Source organism: Saccopteryx bilineata, chromosome 4 (genome assembly GCF_036850765.1).
Source record: "Saccopteryx bilineata isolate mSacBil1 chromosome 4, mSacBil1_pri_phased_curated, whole genome shotgun sequence".
Classification (NCBI taxonomy): domain Eukaryota; kingdom Metazoa; phylum Chordata; class Mammalia; order Chiroptera; family Emballonuridae; genus Saccopteryx; species Saccopteryx bilineata.
The window spans coordinates 13,294,231-13,313,018 of NC_089493.1; the positions used below are offsets into that span (position 1 = coordinate 13,294,231).

The 18,788-nt window shown below is 53.6% G+C and overlaps 1 protein-coding gene across 4 annotated transcripts in view; it reads left to right on the plus strand.

Moving 5' to 3' along the window:
- The window catches only part of TTC7B (tetratricopeptide repeat domain 7B), a 243,200-nt gene that overhangs the window by 186,860 nt on the left and 37,552 nt on the right, over nucleotides 1-18,788 (plus strand). For all 4 annotated transcript variants that reach the window (XM_066273807.1, XM_066273808.1, XM_066273810.1 and 1 more), the window contains one exon: nucleotides 8,324-8,464. In XM_066273807.1, coding sequence (XP_066129904.1) covers nucleotides 8,324-8,464 — 141 coding nt within the window. The remainder of the gene's footprint in view (nucleotides 1-8,323; nucleotides 8,465-18,788) is intronic.

The following is an 18,788-nucleotide window of genomic DNA, read 5'->3' on the forward strand; positions in this document are numbered from 1 at the left end:
GCAGCTGGGAGGAGAGAATGAACGGATTAATGAAAAAGCACACCTCTCATGTGAAGTGAGGTTCAGAAATAACCTCCAGCCTGTAGGGTCTTCTCTTTCCGTTACGGCTAGTGTATTATTTTTTACTTGACATAGTCTAACATTCAAAAATGTGTATCTTGATCAGGAAGTAACGAGTCAGGTGGTATATTTCGCCCTGTGCTCCTGCCTAATATAATAAAGTAGCTTTTTTTAAAATAAATCTATAGATGAAAACCTTACTCTATGGCTGACCCCACTGCGTTTGAAGCGTGACCGTTGTAACTTCAGAGATCAGGTGCATTTAGGGTGGTATGGCCTTAGACACCTAGCGTGGCCATTTTAAAAGTTCAGCCCTAATGATTCAAACATAAACCTTTTCTTGCTAGTTTAATTAAAGTCTCCTTCCTCTGTTCTCTGGTATCTTTCTTTCAGTAAGGTTGAATGGACTTTTAGGAGGTAGATGAGTCAGTAATAAGTGGCCCTGAGACAGAAGCTAGAGTGTGCGTCTGGTGATTAGAGAATCGCCCGTACCTGGGAGGCTGTTCTCATAGGATGCACTCAAAGAAAACACAGCCTCCCCCCAGGCAAAAGGGCACTTCCATCCAAAAGCACATGCAATGAACTGGAAGGGTTTCATTGGAGATGGGGCGTCTGCCCAGTGTGGTCCTCCAGCAGGTACTGTCTCCAGCCCAGGGCCACGGCACACTCCCTGATAGCAGGCATCTCCCTGCATGCGTGTGAACGGTGTCCCTCCATGCTTCCGTGTGACCGCCTGGCCCTGCCTGCACCACCAGCAGCTTGCTGGGCCACCCCGCATGCCTGCTGGTGACCATATCCCCAGCCTCTCCCCGCCTTAGAGCAAGCCTGCCCTAATGCCTTCCCGGGAAGAACTTCCCTTTCAGAAGACACAGGTTTAAACTGTACTTGATTAATTCTGTTAGTTGTTGGGAAATTGTGATCTCGTCTAGGGGCCATGGGTTTGGCTGTCCTGACTTACTGGGCTGTCTTAATCTCTTTTCCACTCGGTGGAGAAGGAATATGGTGACCAAACTTACTGATCAGAGGACCCCACAGCAGGAGGCCTCATTGTCAGTGGGAGTTGGGTAGGACCACACAGTGGCCCGTGAAGCTGCGACAGCCCCGTGTCCCCATCACATCAGTGGACATGCTACAAAGAAGGGGAGGTGGCAGTGCACCCTGAGGAGGCCACCACCCCACGTCCACCTCCTCGGCCAGGACTACCTCCAGCAAAGATGGAAGTTGTCCTAACGCCCACGGGGGTTGTAGATGGACCAAAATACTTAATGTTTAAAAAAAGGGACAGAGAAAATATGCCTAATTTTAGGGTTGAAGTGAGTGTGGACTCTATCTCCTCCCCCTTCAAAAAATGGAATCATCACTCCTTTTGTAGCTGCCCCCTCCTTTGGGCCCGAGGACGTCTTGGGTCTTAGTACCCAGGTGCAGGTGTGAGAGGGTCACAACTGCTTCCCCCTTTGCCCCAGGACATCCTGGGTCTTAGTGCGCAGGTGCAGGTGTGAGGGGGGGGTCACAGCTACCCCACTGCCCTCCGCCATCGGCCCCAAAGACGTCCTGGGTCTTAGTGCGCAGGCACAGGTGTGAGGGTCACAGCTACCCCACTGCCCCTCCTTCGGCCCCAAGGACGTCCTGGTTCTTAGTGCGCAGGCGCAGGTGTGATATTGGGGGGGGGTCACAGCTACCCCACTGCCCCTCCTTCGGCCCCAAGGACGTCCTGGTTCTTAGTGCGCAGGCGCAGGTGTGATATTGGGGGGGGGGTCACAGCTACCCCACTGCCCTCCTTTGGCCCCAAGGACGTCCTGGTTCTTAGTGCGCAGGCGCAGGTGTGATATTGGGGGGGTCACAGCTACCCCCCTGCCCCTCCTTCGGCCCCGAGGACATCCTGGGTCTTAGTGCGCAGGCGCAGGTGTGAGAGGGTCACTGCTACCCCACTGCCCCTCCTTCGGCCCCAAGGATGTCCTGGTTCTTAGTGCGCAGGCGTAGGTGTGATATTGGGGGGGTCACTGCTACCCCACTGCCCCTCCTTCGGCCCCGAGGACATCCTGGGTCTTAGTGCGCAGGCGCAGGTGTGAGGGTCACAGCTACCCCACTGCCCCTCCTTCGGCCCCGAGGACATCCTGGGTCTTAGTGGGCAGGCGCAGGTGTGAGAGGGTCACAGCTACCCCACTGCCCCTCCTTCGGCCCCAAGGACGTCCTGGTTCTTAGTGCGCAGGCGCAGGTGTGATATTGGGGGGGGTCACAGCTACCCCACTGCCCCTCCTTTGGCCCCGAGGACATCCTGGGTCTTAGTGCGCAGGCGCAGGTGTGAGAGGGTCTTTGGCCGGCCAGCAGTCTGTAGTGTTGGACTAATTTGTTTCTAAGCCCTAGCTTTAGAAACAGAAATTCTTTTCCTGCTAAAAAGAAAAATTTTTAGGCACAGCTCTCTGGCGGAATGCTTAGTCATTCTGATTGCTGCTCAGCAGTCAAGATCTGTGAGAGGTGAATTGCTGCCTTTCCTCTTTCTTAGTTTAATAATTTCAAGGGCACAGCTTCTAAGAACTGGAAGCTGAATAAATGCTGTTGACAGATAACATTGAATCACTCAGGCCGGGGCAGGGGTGCATACAGGCACATGAGCAGCAGCAAATCCGCATGATGCCCATTGCTGGAGCAGCTCTGTTTCTTTTCAGACAAACGTGGGAAGGGCCAGTGGCTGCGGTGACATCAGGCAGAGAGAATGTGGCTGACAGACGGAGAGGGGATTTGGGGTGGGGCCCGTCTTCACGCACGTGAGGCTCCTAAGTTAATTCTGGGGCCAGGAAGCAAAGAACAGCCAGAATCTTGTGCACACGTGTGAGCTATGTCTGCTGAGGTCTCTTCGGTGGAGGATTATTTTCTGCATGAATGTCACAGTTGTCTCTTGTTTCTGGATTGGGATGCTCACCAGTCCCTAGGCGAGCAGGGATTCATCTGAGATCTAGTTTATCTTCTACATACTGTGAAGGTGGACATACTTCAGACCACAGCCACTTAATGCCATCAGGACAGTCCACAGCTGGAATATAAATATATGCCATGTGTTCAGTGACCCTACTTGTGAAAATGCATGGTTAGCAAAGGTAACCAAGCCACGTAATTTACTATGCCTTTGGCTAACCAAAACCATTGGCTCTGAGATCCCTTAGAACAGAGAACTCTGAGTGGCACAGTATGGTTCGTGTGTGAGTGCCGCACTTGAGGTCCGAGTGGAGTGAGCCACAGGTGTCATGTGCTTTGGAAAAAGGGTTTTTGTCAAGGCTTCAGCTGCAAAGGCAATTTGAGCTGACTGTTCCCAGTGTCCCGTTTGTGACAGGGTGTCTCAGCAGGCTTTGGCATATGATAGGAGCATGGTCAGAAATCCCTGCTCTGGAAGGGGTTCAGAGCTTGACTCAGCCTCCTGAGGGCAGGGGCCTCGGTTCCTGGTCCTCTTGGCCCGTGCGGAAATGCCTCTCACCACAGTTCCTGGGTCCTCGCCTTGCCTTCCCCTCCCCCACCCCACCCCACTCATGCTGGTCCTAGGTGAGCCCAGATGAAAACCCTGGGTGTGGGTATCAGAACAGCTCTTTGAGTGGCACTCGGCCTTTGTATCAGGTGTCCAAGATAACATGTCCTCTTGGGCATCCGGGTGAGGGAAGGAAAAGCAGACGGCTGGAGGAAATGCAGGTCTCCCGCTGTGTGGCCTCTCATGCCCCCTGGACTGCACAGGCAACTAGGTCACAGAGCCCGGGCCAGACTTGATGGCATGCTCTCCCTGCCTGCATTAGCTCTCGGCTCTGGTGGCTTCAGAGCCGCCGTGACCTGCGCCTGGGGACTTGCTGGAGCACAGCAGCTGCTCAGCCCTCAGGGTTACACCGGGAACAGCACTTCTCGAATGACTCATAATTCGATGAGCAGTAGTCGGGGACACTTCCCTGCTCACCTGTGGAACCTGGTTATTAGGAAGCTTCTTCTCCACTCTTAGATTTCAGATTAGAAATATGCCCTATAGTCTTCTCCTTTCAAGCCTCGGTTTGTAAATTTCCTTTAGAGTAATAATCCTTTTCACCCCCACGTCTGCTATAGGAATACTTTTGCTTTGGTGCGAAAGAAAAAGGTTACTTTAAAAATACATAGGTTAGACTAGCCCTTCTAGTTACTTAGGTGCATAAATCAAATTCCAGTATCTCTTTTGACACATACCATTTGAGTCCTATGAAACAGAAAGACACAAGTTGTTTTAATTATATTTTAATCAGATATATTCAATCTGGTTCATAACAATGTTTAGCCCTTTTTATCCTCTAAATTCTAATCCAGTGGAAGAACTTGCTTCATACTGTTGTTGCCAAGAATAGCAGGTGTGAACTATGAAATAATTTTACTATTATTGTTAGTCCCCTGCTATTACTAATAAATAACTGAATGCTCTAATACCCATCCCTAGCTCAGAGCATGAAGGGCCTCTGCCCTTGTGAAATGTGTGTAAAAGGGGATTGGCCAGGAAGGAAAGTCATTTCTGACAAACCCCAGTTAAGCCCCATGTATAACTGGGTTAGTTGCATGGGGACGGGAGTCACTACATGAGGGGCAGTGTTTGATCTGTGTGCTACCGTCCCTTTTAGTCCAGGTTGTTGGACGTGATGACAGCCACACTGAGACCTTTGTGGCAGTGACGGTTCTGGCCTCTGAGCCATTATTAGAGAAGGATAGTAGAGCATCCAAAGGAGGGGACCACTCTTCCAGATTGCGTACAGTGACATGTCTACGGACAGAGCGCACTCATTCATTCTACAGGCACTTACCATGTACAAGGCATTGTTAGCCCCTGAAAATACCTGAATGGAAGGCATGGCCCCTGCGTTCAGAAGCCACACACAGCTTAATAGGAAAGACCGTTACATCATCTTTAACATAAAATGGTGTGACCTGTACAGTGATAACCATACCCTGGGGTGTTATGGGAGCACAGAGGACCCAAGGCCTAACTTGTTCCAGGGCAGTGATAGGGAGAAGAGACAGAAGGCCCATAACAGCCTTCCTGGAGGAGGTGTTGTCAGAGCTGGATTGGAAGACTGGTTTTGCCATCTGTTGGCTGTATGGCTTTGGGTAAATTACATAACCTCATTAAATCTCAATTTTGCCTCAAAGAATTGTTTAAAGATTAAATTAGATGATATATCTAAAGTACTAACGTGAAACATGGAATGTTCTCTGAAACTGGTACCCCCCACTGTTGTCGTCGTCGTCATCATCATCATCATCATTTGCCAGACCTTGTTCACAGTGAAACATTTTTATGAGAAGAATCAATTAATCCAGCTGTATATAGATACTACAAAGGAAGGAACTTTGGCAAAAGTTCTGATTATTTCATTTGTAGACCAAATGACCCAGTTAATCCAAAAAGCAAAATTAGCCCCTCCAAGAGTCATTAAATTCTTATAGCAAAGGAGCCATAGAACCTGGTAGAAAATTTGCAGAATTTTTCTGGAATAGTAGTTGATTGTTGTTTTGAAATGAATTAATGACCAAATAGTGTAAGCCTATCTCAGTTTTTATTTCTAATGTGGTAAATATCACTAGATAGAGCCCATGTAAATGAAATCTCTTTAGGGGTCTCAACAACCTTCCTGAGTCGGAAGGGACTGTGAGACCAGGAAGCTTGGGCTACGTCCCAGGTTGTTGGGCTACGAGGAGCAGCGGGGCCCAAGCTGGGTGGCGTGTGCACCATCCGCCTTCGAGCTTTTCTTGATGGAATGGTGGTAGCATCCGCCTCCTGGCTCTCCAGATCGGCATGTCTCAGTCTTCGCTGCCCCTTGGGATCACTCAGGTGGCCCCACCCCTGGAGTTAGTGACTCAATTGATCTGGCATGTATCTGTGATTTTTTAAATCCCAGAGTCTGTCTGAGGTGAAGCCAAGGTCGAGAACCACTTGTTCAGGATAGCCAATGAGAGGGCAAACCAGCTTTGTCAGGTCAGGATAGAGCAGGGGTTGGGAACCGTTTTGGCTGCGAGAGCCATGAACGCCACATATTTTAAAATGTAATTCCATGAGAGCCATACAACGACCCGTGTACCTTACACATTATCCAATAAAAATTTGGTGTTGTCCCGAGGACAGCTATGATTGGCTCCAGCCACCTGCAACCATGAAAATAAGCAGTAGAAAATGAATGGATTGTATGTAATACATGAGAATGTTTTATATTTTTAACGTTATTATTATTTTTTATTAAAGATTTGTGAGCCAGATGCAGCCATCAAAAGAGCCACATCTGGCTCGCCAGCCATAGATTCCCAACCCCTGGGATATAGCAACAGTAACCTCCTTTATTTGACGGATAGCTACCACTAAACATCTCAGGGAAACTACATCAAGTCCTTTTTATCAAAGTTAAAGTATTATTTTTCCATAGAAAGGTTAAAAAACAAAACAAGACGCCAAAAAAAATCAATAGCAGTTTAATCAAAACAGCTGTTTAGATTTTTTTTTTTAAGTAGTCAGACACACTTTGTCTAAGCAAAGTCGACTTGTGCCTGAACTTGATCGGTTCTCCCGCATCAGAACGGCGTCGATTAGTGTCTCTGCCTGGGCCCGCGTTCCTCCTCCTCATGTGGCAACACGCACATGGAGGACTCAGCGGCCCTACCCCAGAGGTACTGACCTCTGTCTAGCTTGTCCCCTTGCCCGACATCTGTCCCTTTTCAAATGTTCACTAAGACCCTGGGTCCATGCCGAAAGGTCCTTGACATTTGGAACCCTGCGATGTTTTCTAAGCGTGGACGTTTTTGGCAGGACCAAATATCAAGGACAACTTGGCATGGACCGGAAGTGCTCGTGAAGGTGTTTGATATGACCAAATTTCAAGGACCTTTTGGCATGGACCAGACATTTCCCTGGACATTTTGGACAGGACTAAATGTCCACTGGTGGTTCATCCTCGTGGGTGCTGTCTGTGGATTGCCCACGGAAGGTGGGTGCCAGTCTGGTTTCCAGCCGCCTCCCCTAACTCACCTGCACCAAACTCCCCCGAAGGAGTTGAGTATCTGTAGAGAAACCCATGTTTCCTTCACCAGTCAAAACCCAGTATGGATGGCCAGTCTCTTCCTGAAAACACTCTTAAAATGGATAAACTATGATTCATTTCAAAGCCCCACAGAGTTTGTTTTTATGCTCACAACTTTCTTACCCAGAGGATAACCAACTCGGTTTATCTGAGCGGTCAGCATCTGTCTCTTTACATATTATCACTGGTTTAAACATTATGATGAGTTGATAGTCACCACTAACGAAGTTTATCTCCATACTAAGTTTTATGATGAATTATAAGCTAAAAATGTTGCCGGTGAAAATAAGTATCAACAGTTTTAAACATGCAATAACTGAAGTCCCTGCCCTGAGTAGAACCATAGCGTCCAGAGAGGTTGTTGGGAAGAGGTGGGGAACAAGCCCCTGCTTTAGGAGGTGGTCTCGGGTCATCGGGACCTCTGGAAGGTCAGCATGAGGAGGAATGAATGAGTCATTTGACTCTCTTGACTTCTGCAGGGAAGTGGTTTTGCCAGATTGCTTTGGCCAGCAAACATGCTCCTTTCCTCGCCTTTCAGGACAGCTGTGTACATAAGGGCTAGGCAGGTGCAGCCTCTGAGTCCCGGGCACCTTCGCTGTAAGCCGTCCCCCGCTCGGTCCAGTGGAAGCAGACGTCTGCTTATACAAAGGACAAAAGTATGCTTTTTCTGCAGTTGAGTCATGTTCTGGAATGTGGTTTCCAATCTAGGGTGTTGCCCACCTCCTGAAGGCCAGGGAATGAAGTGAGAAGTTGGTAGTTTGTCCTGGAAATGGCCCCCATCTGCTCCAAAGGTTACCCCAGAAGGCGAGTACAGTTCCTTCCTCCGCCCCATGTTGTTTCTAGGTGTGGGCGCTCACGGGGAGCTTTGTAAGTTCATTTATGCCGTGTTGAAAGTGTGTCACAGCTGTGTGCTAGCGATACCCCTCCCTCCCGCCCCGACACACGCTGCACAGACCGAGCTGCTGGAGGGAGCACTGAGCTTGGCATGCTCTGGTTGTAGATGAAGAGATTAGCTAAAGCAAAGGACAGAGAGTGAGGTTCCAGCTGTCCTGATTGCATTTCTTTATGGACCATGAAACGTAGAAGCATCGTGGGGATAGGAGCGTGCGTACGTCCTGAACTGTCTGTGTGTGGGGCGGGGGCGGTTGGCTGGGCCTGCCCCTTCATGTCTGATGCCATCTTCTCGGACCCCCCCCCCACAGGCTCTGTCCATGCCACATCGGTGGCGGCCTCAAGAGTGGAACAGGCGCTGTCAGAAGTGGCCTCCTCTCTGCAGAGCAGCGCCCCCAAGCAGGGCCCGCTGCATCCCTGGATGACGCTGGCCCAGATCTGGCTCCACGCAGGTACCGCTCTGGCCCACTGTGGGTCTCCCTCCCCCAAAACCTGCCGTGTGCGAGGCTGCCGGGTCCTGTGGGCACTGGCCTCCTTAGCCCACAGCCCCTCTTCAGGAGAAATCAAAGCTTTGCAGTCAGAGCAGCGTGTTACTACAGCAGCCACCCCTATCCGAGGAGGGCACGTGCCAGCCCCCAGGGGGTGCCTGAAACTTTGGGTGATATCAAATTGTTCGTGCATTATGTTTTTTCCTTTTTTTATATACCTAAGATAACATGTAATTTATAAATTGAACATGGTAAGAGATTAACAACATTAACCAGTAATAAAATAGAAGAACTACAGTCTCTCTTTGGCACACCTGAGTTGCCAGTAACACTACTCTTGCGCTTTAGGCGTTATTAAATAAAATGAGGGTGACCTGGACACAAGCACTGTGATACTGCACCAGTCTGTGCCAGAACCAAGACGGCTGCTAAGTGGCTAACGGGCGGCCGTACACACAGTGTGGAGACTCTGGACAAGAGGGCGGTTCTTGTCCCAGGTTGGGGAGAGATTTCATCACGTTACTCAGGATGGCATGCAATTTAAAACATGAATTGTTGATTTCTGGAATTTTCCATTTACTGTTTTTGGACCCAGTTGACCACAAGTTGCTGAGATCATAGGACGTAAAACCGCAGAGCAGGGGGGCTACCGTACTTCTTTGTAGGAACTGTGAGTTACATACTCTGTGACTCCCCCTCCTGCCTGCCTCAGTACCATGACCCGGAGCCTGGCACAGGGCAGGCATCCAGGAAGGAGCTCCTGAATTGGCCTCTGAGGATCCCAGGGAGCCCGCTGTGCAGAGGGCAGGGCCCAAAGAGCTGCACCTCAGAGCTCCTTTGCAGGAGACAGCTTAGCATGGTGTCCCAGACCGAAAGTCTGCACGGCCTGCGGACTTGGGGGGGGGGGGGGCGGGTATCAGTGCTACTACTTAGCAGCTGTGTAGATTTAAGTGAATAGCTGCCTCTCAGCCTCAGTTTCCTCATCTGTACAGTGGGGTTGACAGTTGATAGCGCCATATGCTGGGTTTGATGAGCACAGTGCCTGGCACATCACAGCAGTAAAATCTTAGAGTCCTAGGAGAGGGGACAGGCATATTGCTGACGCAGGTGTCTTTATCAAAGCGGGGGGGGGGGTACTGTTTCTGATGTCTCCGCTCTCTGGTGGCATGCCTGGTAATCCACAGAGGAGGAGGCAGGGACTGGACCTGCTGAACTGGAAACTGCCCGGAAACAGGCCCAATGCCCCTCCTCAGTTTCACGTGGCTGCTTTTGCGTAGCTGGAAATCCTAAAATAAACCCTGCATGCAGGCATTCTAGTAACAAGCCCACTCAACAGAGAATCCGAGCAAATGATGGCTGTTGACATCCTTACATTTTTATATTTCTATAGAAAAGGCAGCTTCTGTTCCTCACATTTTCTCATGTCTTTACAAGACCCTCCCAGGGCCTTCCCAGGCTTGACTCTCAGGGTGCACGGCAAAAGCCCAGATTTGGCCGGGAAAGTGCTTATTATCCACCATTGTCCATCTGTTTACTCCTTTTTTGCCAAAGCTAATTGTGTGATGTGCAGCCTTGTTTGAAACCATTGGCAGATCTTCGTAGATGAAAACACAGACTTACCTGGCTTTGGCATGTCACATAGCCAAGCTCAGCCAGCCTCTTCTGTGTTGGCATCTTTAATTGAGCCATAATAGCGACTGTAAATTAACAAATTATATTCTTCTAAGCAGAGGTGCAAGCGAGCGATGACTCGTGAATGTGCCGATTGTTCCTCCTGCGCAGACGCCTGCCCACGCTGGTTCTCTCTCAGGTCCTCCGGGAGCTGGGGGCAGGACACAGCCACGCCTTCCTCCGCCACTCCCCTACAGAAAGTCCGGCCCAGTCTAGGTGCCTGTCCTGTTCAGTAGGCTTTGTGAGCAGTGACTACAGAAGACAGGAAAAGCGCAGGACAGGTCTGTGTCGGGCCAGGGGAGACTGGCTGAACCTGCAGGCCCGGTGTGGGGTCAAGGTTGTCTTCCAAACTGGCTGTGAAGTCTAGTCGTGAAGGGCCAACATCTAAAACACTAGAAGAGCTGAGGGTGAACCCTCTAGGCTGGAATTAGCTCCCTTAGCCTCAGGCATTGCTTGTCTGGCTTATTCCTTGGAAAAGTGAGTGACCCAAATGAGAGACACCAAGTCCCAGGACATCTCCACCCTATGGCTTGCTGCCCCACACTCAGTTGTCAGACTTTGTCCCTCTTTGCGTGGCTGGCTAGGACTCTGGGAGGAAATTCTGTAGCTGCTTGTTAGAGCATTGAACTGTTTGGGACTCTCCTTGAGTTTTTCAGCGATCATGTAACATGGGTTTCTCATCGCCATAGCCTATAGGACAGAATACAGCTCTCGTCGCTAGTTAACAAATGTAGCTTTTAACACTCTACTGATGGTAAAATTGAACTTGTGGGAATCGAGTGCCACGTCTGCCTTACTCTGGGCAGAGTGTGCATAGCGCTTACACACATATAGTGAACATTATATGTAATAGGAATGGATGGAATAAATTAGAATCTTCATAGGATTTGTGCCATATGGACTCAAGGCAGTGACTTTGTTAGAGTCAAGATTAGAATCGTGTATGTTCACATAGTCTTGGAGCTCTACTGCTCTGAGAGCCAGCGTGAACATGGCCCCCGCCTTGTGACAACTGGCAGAAACCAGGTACCCTGTTCGTCTGTCATCAGCTTCTGGACCCTGTAAACCGCGCGCGTCTGGAGGAAGCTGGGTAGACCGAGGTGTAACATGAAGGGTGTGGCGCTTCGGGGCGTGGGGCGTCTCTTCTCTCGTGGCCGTCTTTCCAGTGAGCTTAGTGGAAACCCGCGATGGGAGCCCCTGGGGGAGCTGGCTCCAACTGCAAGGCTGCCGGTAGGGTCACTCTGATAGGATGTCAGCTGTCCATGTAGGAGGGGTCCCTGCACCACCCGTATGTCCAGCTGAACAGCAAATAGGCCATGAACTCCTTCACCTGCTCTGTGAGGGAACGGGCTGAGGCCAGTGGGAGCACAGACCAGGTAGATCCTCCCGTCCTGGACATCTTGATCCCCAGTCCTCAGACCCTTCTCCAGAGGTGCCCGGCGGCAGACCCTCATGGGTTGTGCGTGTGTTTCCCCTCGTTTGTTTGGACCAACGTGACACAATCGGAAAGGTACAGAAGACGTCACGGGAAAAGGCTCCCCCGTCTCTGAGCCCGCCCCCCTCGCCCACGGGCACCCACTGCCAGCAGTCTGTGCGTGTCCCGAGCTGCTCCCACCCTGAGGTCACTGCTTCTCTGTGCTCGTGAGCCCCTCACTCTCCGACAGCTGCTGAGTGTGAGCCCACTGTATGAGCTCACCGTCACTTAACCGGCACTCCCCTGATTAACATTTATAATTATTTCTAGTATTTTGTTGTTGTAGACAATTCATCAGTAAGTATCTTTATATATATTGTTCTGTATCTGTAAGGTAAACTCCTAAAAGTGGGACGGTTGGACCAAAGGGTGTGCGTTCTTTACTTTGGGTCAGTTGTGTCAGGTCGCCTTCCATAGAATTGCTCCAGTTTGCATCCCAGTCAGCAATGTGCGAGTGTCTACTCACATCCTCGTCAACACCACGAACTGTCAGACTTCTAGGTCTCTGCCAGTCTGATAGGTGAGATGGTGTTGCCATTGTCTGTGATGTCTGCCCTTTTATCTTCCCAGACCCTGAGCTTGTCCTGCGGGACAAGCTGTCAGCAGTTAGTACATGTCAGAGACGTCTGCCTCCTGTCTGTCACGTGGGCTAGAAATGTTGCTCCTCATTGTTACCTTGTTTGGGTTTTTTGTCTTTTTTTTTTGCCAGTTTTTTTTTAATACATTTACCAATCTTTTCTTTATAACATCTGGGCTTCCTTCATATGATATGTAGAAAGCAATGACCCATCTTTATGTCCTCTTTTCCTGAAAGTTTCAAGTATCTTCCGGAGCCATCTGTACATTCACTATCTTCTGAGGAGGGTTTGGCCCCCCGTTCTGTAGGAGGAACACCCAGGCTGCACAGGAGTGCCTCCCAGGTCTCCCTGCGGCAGGAGTCAGGAGGCAGTAGAGCACCTGGTGTTTATCACCCTCTCCACGCATTGCAACCAGGTTCTCTTTAGCGGGCAGACCAGATCGCTGGCCATTGGCGGGGCACCGGGCTCAGCTTCAGAGTTGAGCCAGAGCCTTGTCCAAGCCAAGCAGCTTCCTGGTGCCTACCTTTCCCTCTCCACACCGGGCTGGCAGCTAAAAATGACTTTGCAGTCGGTGGTTAATTTCTGCTTGTTACTTACTAATAATTATAGCTTTTACTTTGGCACCTCTCACAGTTGAAACCAACAGCTATTCTTAGATGTACAAGATCAGATTTTCTGGTTTCTGCTGGGAATGTAAAGCCATGATGTTCTCAGAAATCCCTTGGCCCTGGCCTGGCTTGTCCTCTCCCCCTCTCCCCTCTCCCCTCTCCCCTCCCCCCTTTCCCCTCCCCCCTTCCCCTCCCCCCTCCTCCCCTCCCCCTCCCCCTCCCCCTCTCCCCTCCCCCTTCCCCCTCTCCCCTTTCCTCTCTCCCCTCTCCCCTCCCCCCTCCTTCCCTCCCCCTCCCCCTGCCCCTCTCCCCTCCCCCTTCCCCCTCTCCCCTTTCCTCTCTCCCCTCTCCCCTCCCCCTCCCCCCTCCCCCCTTCCTCCCCTCCCCCTCCCCCTCCCCATCTCCCCTTCCCCCTTCCCCCTTCCTGCTGCCAGGTCCTCCCTGCCACCAGGTGCCCACAGCAGCAGGGTCGAGGGATCATCCTGTGTCATGGCCACCCTGGTGCGATGCACAGCTCCCGGACAGCTGGTGTGTTGTCGCTGCACAGGAACTCCTGTGGGAGGGCACACTCAGTCCCGGGGTTGTGCCTGCCTGGTGCAGTGTCACTCTTGACCAGGCACCCCCAGGCCTTTCGTTAATAGTCTACAACTTGCAGGTAGCTGATATTTATCAAGGACTGTGCATGTGTCAGACATTATCCCATGAACCTGATATGTCTTAACTTGTCTAGTCCTCGTGATAGCCTTGTGGGGCATAAATACCCTATCATCTCATTTTACAGATGAAGAAACTGAGACACATCGGTCGAGTCACTTGCCTAAGGTTACACGGCTCCCAAGTGGAGAGGCCAGAATCCGGGACGCCGTGTGGCGCAGACGCCACCCATGCCGGCTCTCAGTTGCTAGTGCCCTCGAGCATCTGTTTTGTGCCACAGTCGGAGCTCAGTTCTGGACTGTGATGGCCATGAAGACAGACAACATCCCTGCCTTCACACAATGTGCAGATTCAAAACAAAGCAAAGGCAGGAGACTTAATCCCCATTGTGCCAGGTGCCGTGAGAGAGCAGAGGGGGTCCTGGGAGAACTGGTGACGGAGGTCCTCCCCAGGCGGGAGCCATGGAGGCCTGAGTACACGGGAGCAGAGCCCCGAGGGCTGGTAAGCAGTTGATCAGGACGATGGCGCAGGCCCAGGATAGCACAGGCAAAGGCCACGAGCCACGCTAGCTCTGCATGTCAGAGACATGGCAGGGCCCCTGGGCGTGAGCTTACAGGGGAAGCAGTAACGTGGCCTCGGGTGAGGCAAGATCCTGCCAGACCCTTTCATCCTAAAAGCACTGAGAAGCCACCGAAGGACTTCAGGCAGAAGAGTAAAAGGGAGGGACTGAGGCTCTAAGAGTATGCCCCCTAGTGCGGGGCTGTAGCGTTAGCAGACGGAGCAGAGAAAGAAGCACTGGTCCCCGTGGAGAGGGAGCAATCCGGCTGCGATGCAGGATCAAGCTTGGATAGCAGAAGGGGACACCAGGGAAGCACTTGAGATAAAAGTAATAGGACTTATTGATGGATTAGATTCGAGGGTGACGAAGAGGAGGGAGCTGCGTTTGGGGCTCGAGTTGGTGGGTGACTCATAGTTCCATTGTCTACACGAAGCCTGGGGGAAGAGCTGATGTTGGGGTTAGCCGGGAGGAGAAACCCCAGTCCTGTGTGAACTCAGAAGGATCAGGTGCCTGAGAACACGCCGGTGACCATGCTAGGCAGGGGCTGGATAGTCAGGCCTGCACTTCAGAACTGGGCTAGACACAGAAATTTGGGGATGGAGATGAAAGTCGGGGGTGTGGTGAAAGTGACGAGGAAGAGAACGTCGATGGGGGAGGGGGGGCTGGAACAGGGACCTGCACCCCACACACGCATTTAAAATATGGGGAGGGAAGAGAGGCCACAGAGACCAAAGGGCGTGGTCAGCAAGGTGGGAGGGGACCAGGAGAGGCGGGGTGGCCGCCGAAGGGGTGTACAAAGGAGCGCGGGGGCTCCGGATGTGGACGGGTGGGATCCTGGCCCCACCACGGCGTCCACAGCAGGGTGATCTGGGCAGGTTATTCCTAATCCCTCTGAGCCCTAGTGCTCCGTTCTGCCAAGCAAGGACAGTTGTCACAGTTGTGCAAGATACTTAACAGCTATTAAAATAACTACTTTTTAAAGTAGGATGTGGCTGGCAGGAAACGCTGTTGAGAAATTGGGTCAGGTAGAGACGAGCATTCGCCTTCGTTGGATTTTGCATGTGGGAGTTGGTGACCGTGACGAGACAGGTCTGTGGCGTGGTAGAGATGGAGCCGCACTGATGCGGGCTGCACAGTGGACGCAAGTGAGGAGAGAAGGGCGGAGGGCACATTTCTTTCCAGAAGAACCCCCTGGAGCAGAGTGGGGACAAGAGGAGTAGCTGGGGAGGGGAGGAGTCAAGGAAAAAGAATTTAAAATGGTGGACACTGAAGCATGTTGATCACTGACGGGCATGATGCAGTCAAGATCGAGACCCTGGTGGCCCAGAAGAGAGAGAGGACGTGGGAAGGCATATCTTGCTCAAGGAGACAAGGGAGTGGTGGGCCCGGGGCCCAGGCAGATGGCTGGCCCTCAGTCAGGGCAGAGGGGACAGTGTGGATTGGTGTCCTGGACAACCAAGGGCCTGAGGTCAGCTCAGCAGCTTCTGTCTTCTCTGCGAATGACAAATCGGGGTCAGTGAGGGGTTGGGGACAGGGGACTGTGGGAAAGGATTAAAGAGTCAGGAGAACATCTGGACCACGGCCTGGGAAGGGACAAAGTGTGTGGCCGGTGCAGTGAGGGGAGAAGGAACCAATGTTGCAACCCCACCAAGCCCTGGCAAAGGGACCGCTCCGCACAGGTAGATGCAGCCATTCACAGACTCGGAAATAAACATCAGTCATGCAGCCAGGACCCTGGTGGTGGCATTTGGCCAGGCCCTCAGTGAGGACAGGACCTGGGCAGTGTTCCTCTTGGGGACTGCAGGCCTCAGCGTGGGGCCTGGCCCAGTGAAGCTCAGGGTAGGACTGTCGCACGGAAACAAAACCTCCACCACCATTCACTTCCCGAGTTCCAGAGAGTGAGGGACAGTTCTGCTGAGAGCCTCCCCTAGGCCTCGGTGACTTGGGAGGGTGACCGCAAACTCATCAGGACACATGGCCCCTTTCCTCCTTGGCCCTCGTGCTGATTTGTACGTGGAAGAGTGAGGACATGAAGACATGGGAGGCGTGTCAGAGCCCCTGCTGCCGCTGGCAGACACCTGGTGCCCCCGGGGACCCTCTGCCCTCCACGGGCAGGGGCGACCCCAGAGCCAAGTGGCTAAGATTTGTTTCCCAAGCACAAGTCACCCCCTCTACGGAAGCAGGACTTGGGGTAAAGGCAGTAGTTTTGAGCGGTCGGGTTTTGCTGGCCGAGCTCACTGCCTGCCCGCTTGCCTGCAGGCCTGACCTGCATGGCTGGGGTGGGGGGGCTCCCCAGTCTCCTCCCGCCCCGCCTGCCCGCTTGCCTGCAGGCCTGACCTGCATGGCTGGGGGCGGAGTGGGCTCCCCAGTCTCCTCCCGCCCTGCCTGCCCGCTTGCCTGCAGGCCTGACCTGCATGGCTGGGGGCGGAGTGGGCTCCCCAGTCTCTTCCCGCTCTGCCTGCCCGTTCTCGGGTGGAATGGCACGCATGACGGCGCCCGCACTGTGTTCAGCCCTTGGGCTGCCTCTGGCATTTAGAGTTTTTGCGTGTGAGTTTCAGAAAAGGTTTCCCCTCTGGCTTAACTGATCCCAGAGATCAGGCTTGCCCAGCCAAAGGCACCTTTGTGAGAAGGAAAGAGCTGCCTCGCAGCCCTGGTGGGACAGACGCAGCCCTGGGACAGACAGACACACCTGGGACAGACACAGCCCCAGGACAGGCACAGCCCCAGGACAGGCACAGCCCTAGGACAGACAGACGCACCTGGGACAGGCACAGCCCCAGGACAGACACAGCCCTAGAACAGACAGACGCACCTGGGACAGGCACAGCTCTGGGACAGACGCAGCCCCAGGACAGGCACAGCCCCGGGACAGGCACAGCCCCGGGACAGGCACAGCCCTGGGACACACAGACGCACCCGGGACAGGCACAGCCCTGGGACAGACAGACGCACCTGGGACAGACGCAGCCCCAGGACAGGCACAGCCCCAGGACAGGCACAGCCCCGGGATAGGCACAGCCCTGGGACAGACAGACACACCTGGGACAGACACAGCCCCAGGACATGCACAGCCCCAGGACAGGCACAGCCCCGGGACAGGCACAGCCCTAGGACAGACAGACGCAGCCTCGGGATAGGCACAGCCCTGGGACAGACAGACACACCTGGGACAGACACAGCCCCAGGACAGGCACAGCCCTAGGACAGACAGATGCACCTGGGACAGGCACAGCCCCAGGACAGGCACAGCCCTAGGACAGACAGATGCACCTGGGACAGGCACAGCCCCGGGACAGGCACAGCCCTAGGACAGGCACAGCCCCGGGATAGGCACAGCCCTGGGACAGACAGACACACCTGGGACAGACGCAGCCCTGGACAGGCACAGCCCCAGGATAGGCACAGCCCTGGGACAGACAGACACACCTGGGACAGACGCAGCCCCAGGATAGGCACAGCCCTGGGACAGACAGACACACCTGGGACAGACGCAGCCCCAGGGCAGGCACAGCCCTGGACAGGCACAGCCCCAGGATAGGTACAGCCCTGGGACAGACAGACACACCTGGGACAGACGCAGCCCCAGGACAGGCACAGCCCTGGGACAGACAGACGCACCTGGGACAGGCACAGCCCCAGGATAGGCACAGCCCCAGGACAGGCACAGCCCCGGGATAGGCACAGCCCTGGGACAGACAGACACACCTGGGACAGACACAGCCCCAGGACAGGCACAGCCCTAGGACAGACAGACGCACCTGGGACAGGCACAGCCCTAGGACAGACAGACACACCTGGGACAGACGCAGCCCCAGGACAGGCACAGCCCTGGGACAGACAGACACACCTGGGACAGGCACAGCCCCAGGACAGGCACAGCCCCAGGACAGGCACAGCCCTGGGACAGACAGACGCAGCCTCGGGATAGGCACAGCCCTAGGACAGGCACAGCCCCAGGACAGGCACAGCCCCAGGACAGGCACAGCCCCGGGACAGGCACAGCCCTAGGACAGACAGACACACCTGGGACAGGCACAGCCCTGGGACAGACAGACGCAGCCTCGGGACAGGCACAGCCCCAGGACAGGCACAGCCCCAGGACAGGCACAGCCCCAGGATAGGCACAGCCCTGGGACAGACAGACACACCTGGGACAGACGCAGCCCCAGGATAGGCACAGCCCTGGGACAGACAGACACACCTGGGATAGACGCAGCCCTGGACAGGCACAGCCCCAGGATAGGTACAGCCCTGGGACAGACAGACACACCTGGGACAGACGCAGCCCCAGGACAGGCACAGCCCTGGGACAGACAGATGTACCTGGGACAGGCACAGCCCTGGGACAGGCACAGCCCTGGGACAGGCACAGCCCTAGGACAGACAGACGCACCTGGGACAGGCACAGCCCTGGGACAGGCACAGCCCTGGGACAGGTGCAGCCCTGGGACAGGTGCAGCGCTGGGACAGATGTAGCCCTGTGCCATGCCCACACTGGCCGGACGGTCCAGGCCAGTTCTCAGCCCTGCTCTGCCCGACCTCAAGCCCAAGGTAGGCACGGCTGGAGCCAAAGCTCTACCTTGCAGCTGAAGTCCCCAGTCAGGAAGCCTCTTCACCTTGAGGAAGAAATTGTCCTCAGACTCTCGGCGTGACTCAGCCCTTTTCAGATCACATCTGTACTTTGGTTTAACAAACAGTTTCAGAAAGCCTGTGGGCAAGCCCTCTGTGTAGTGCAGAAGTGTGC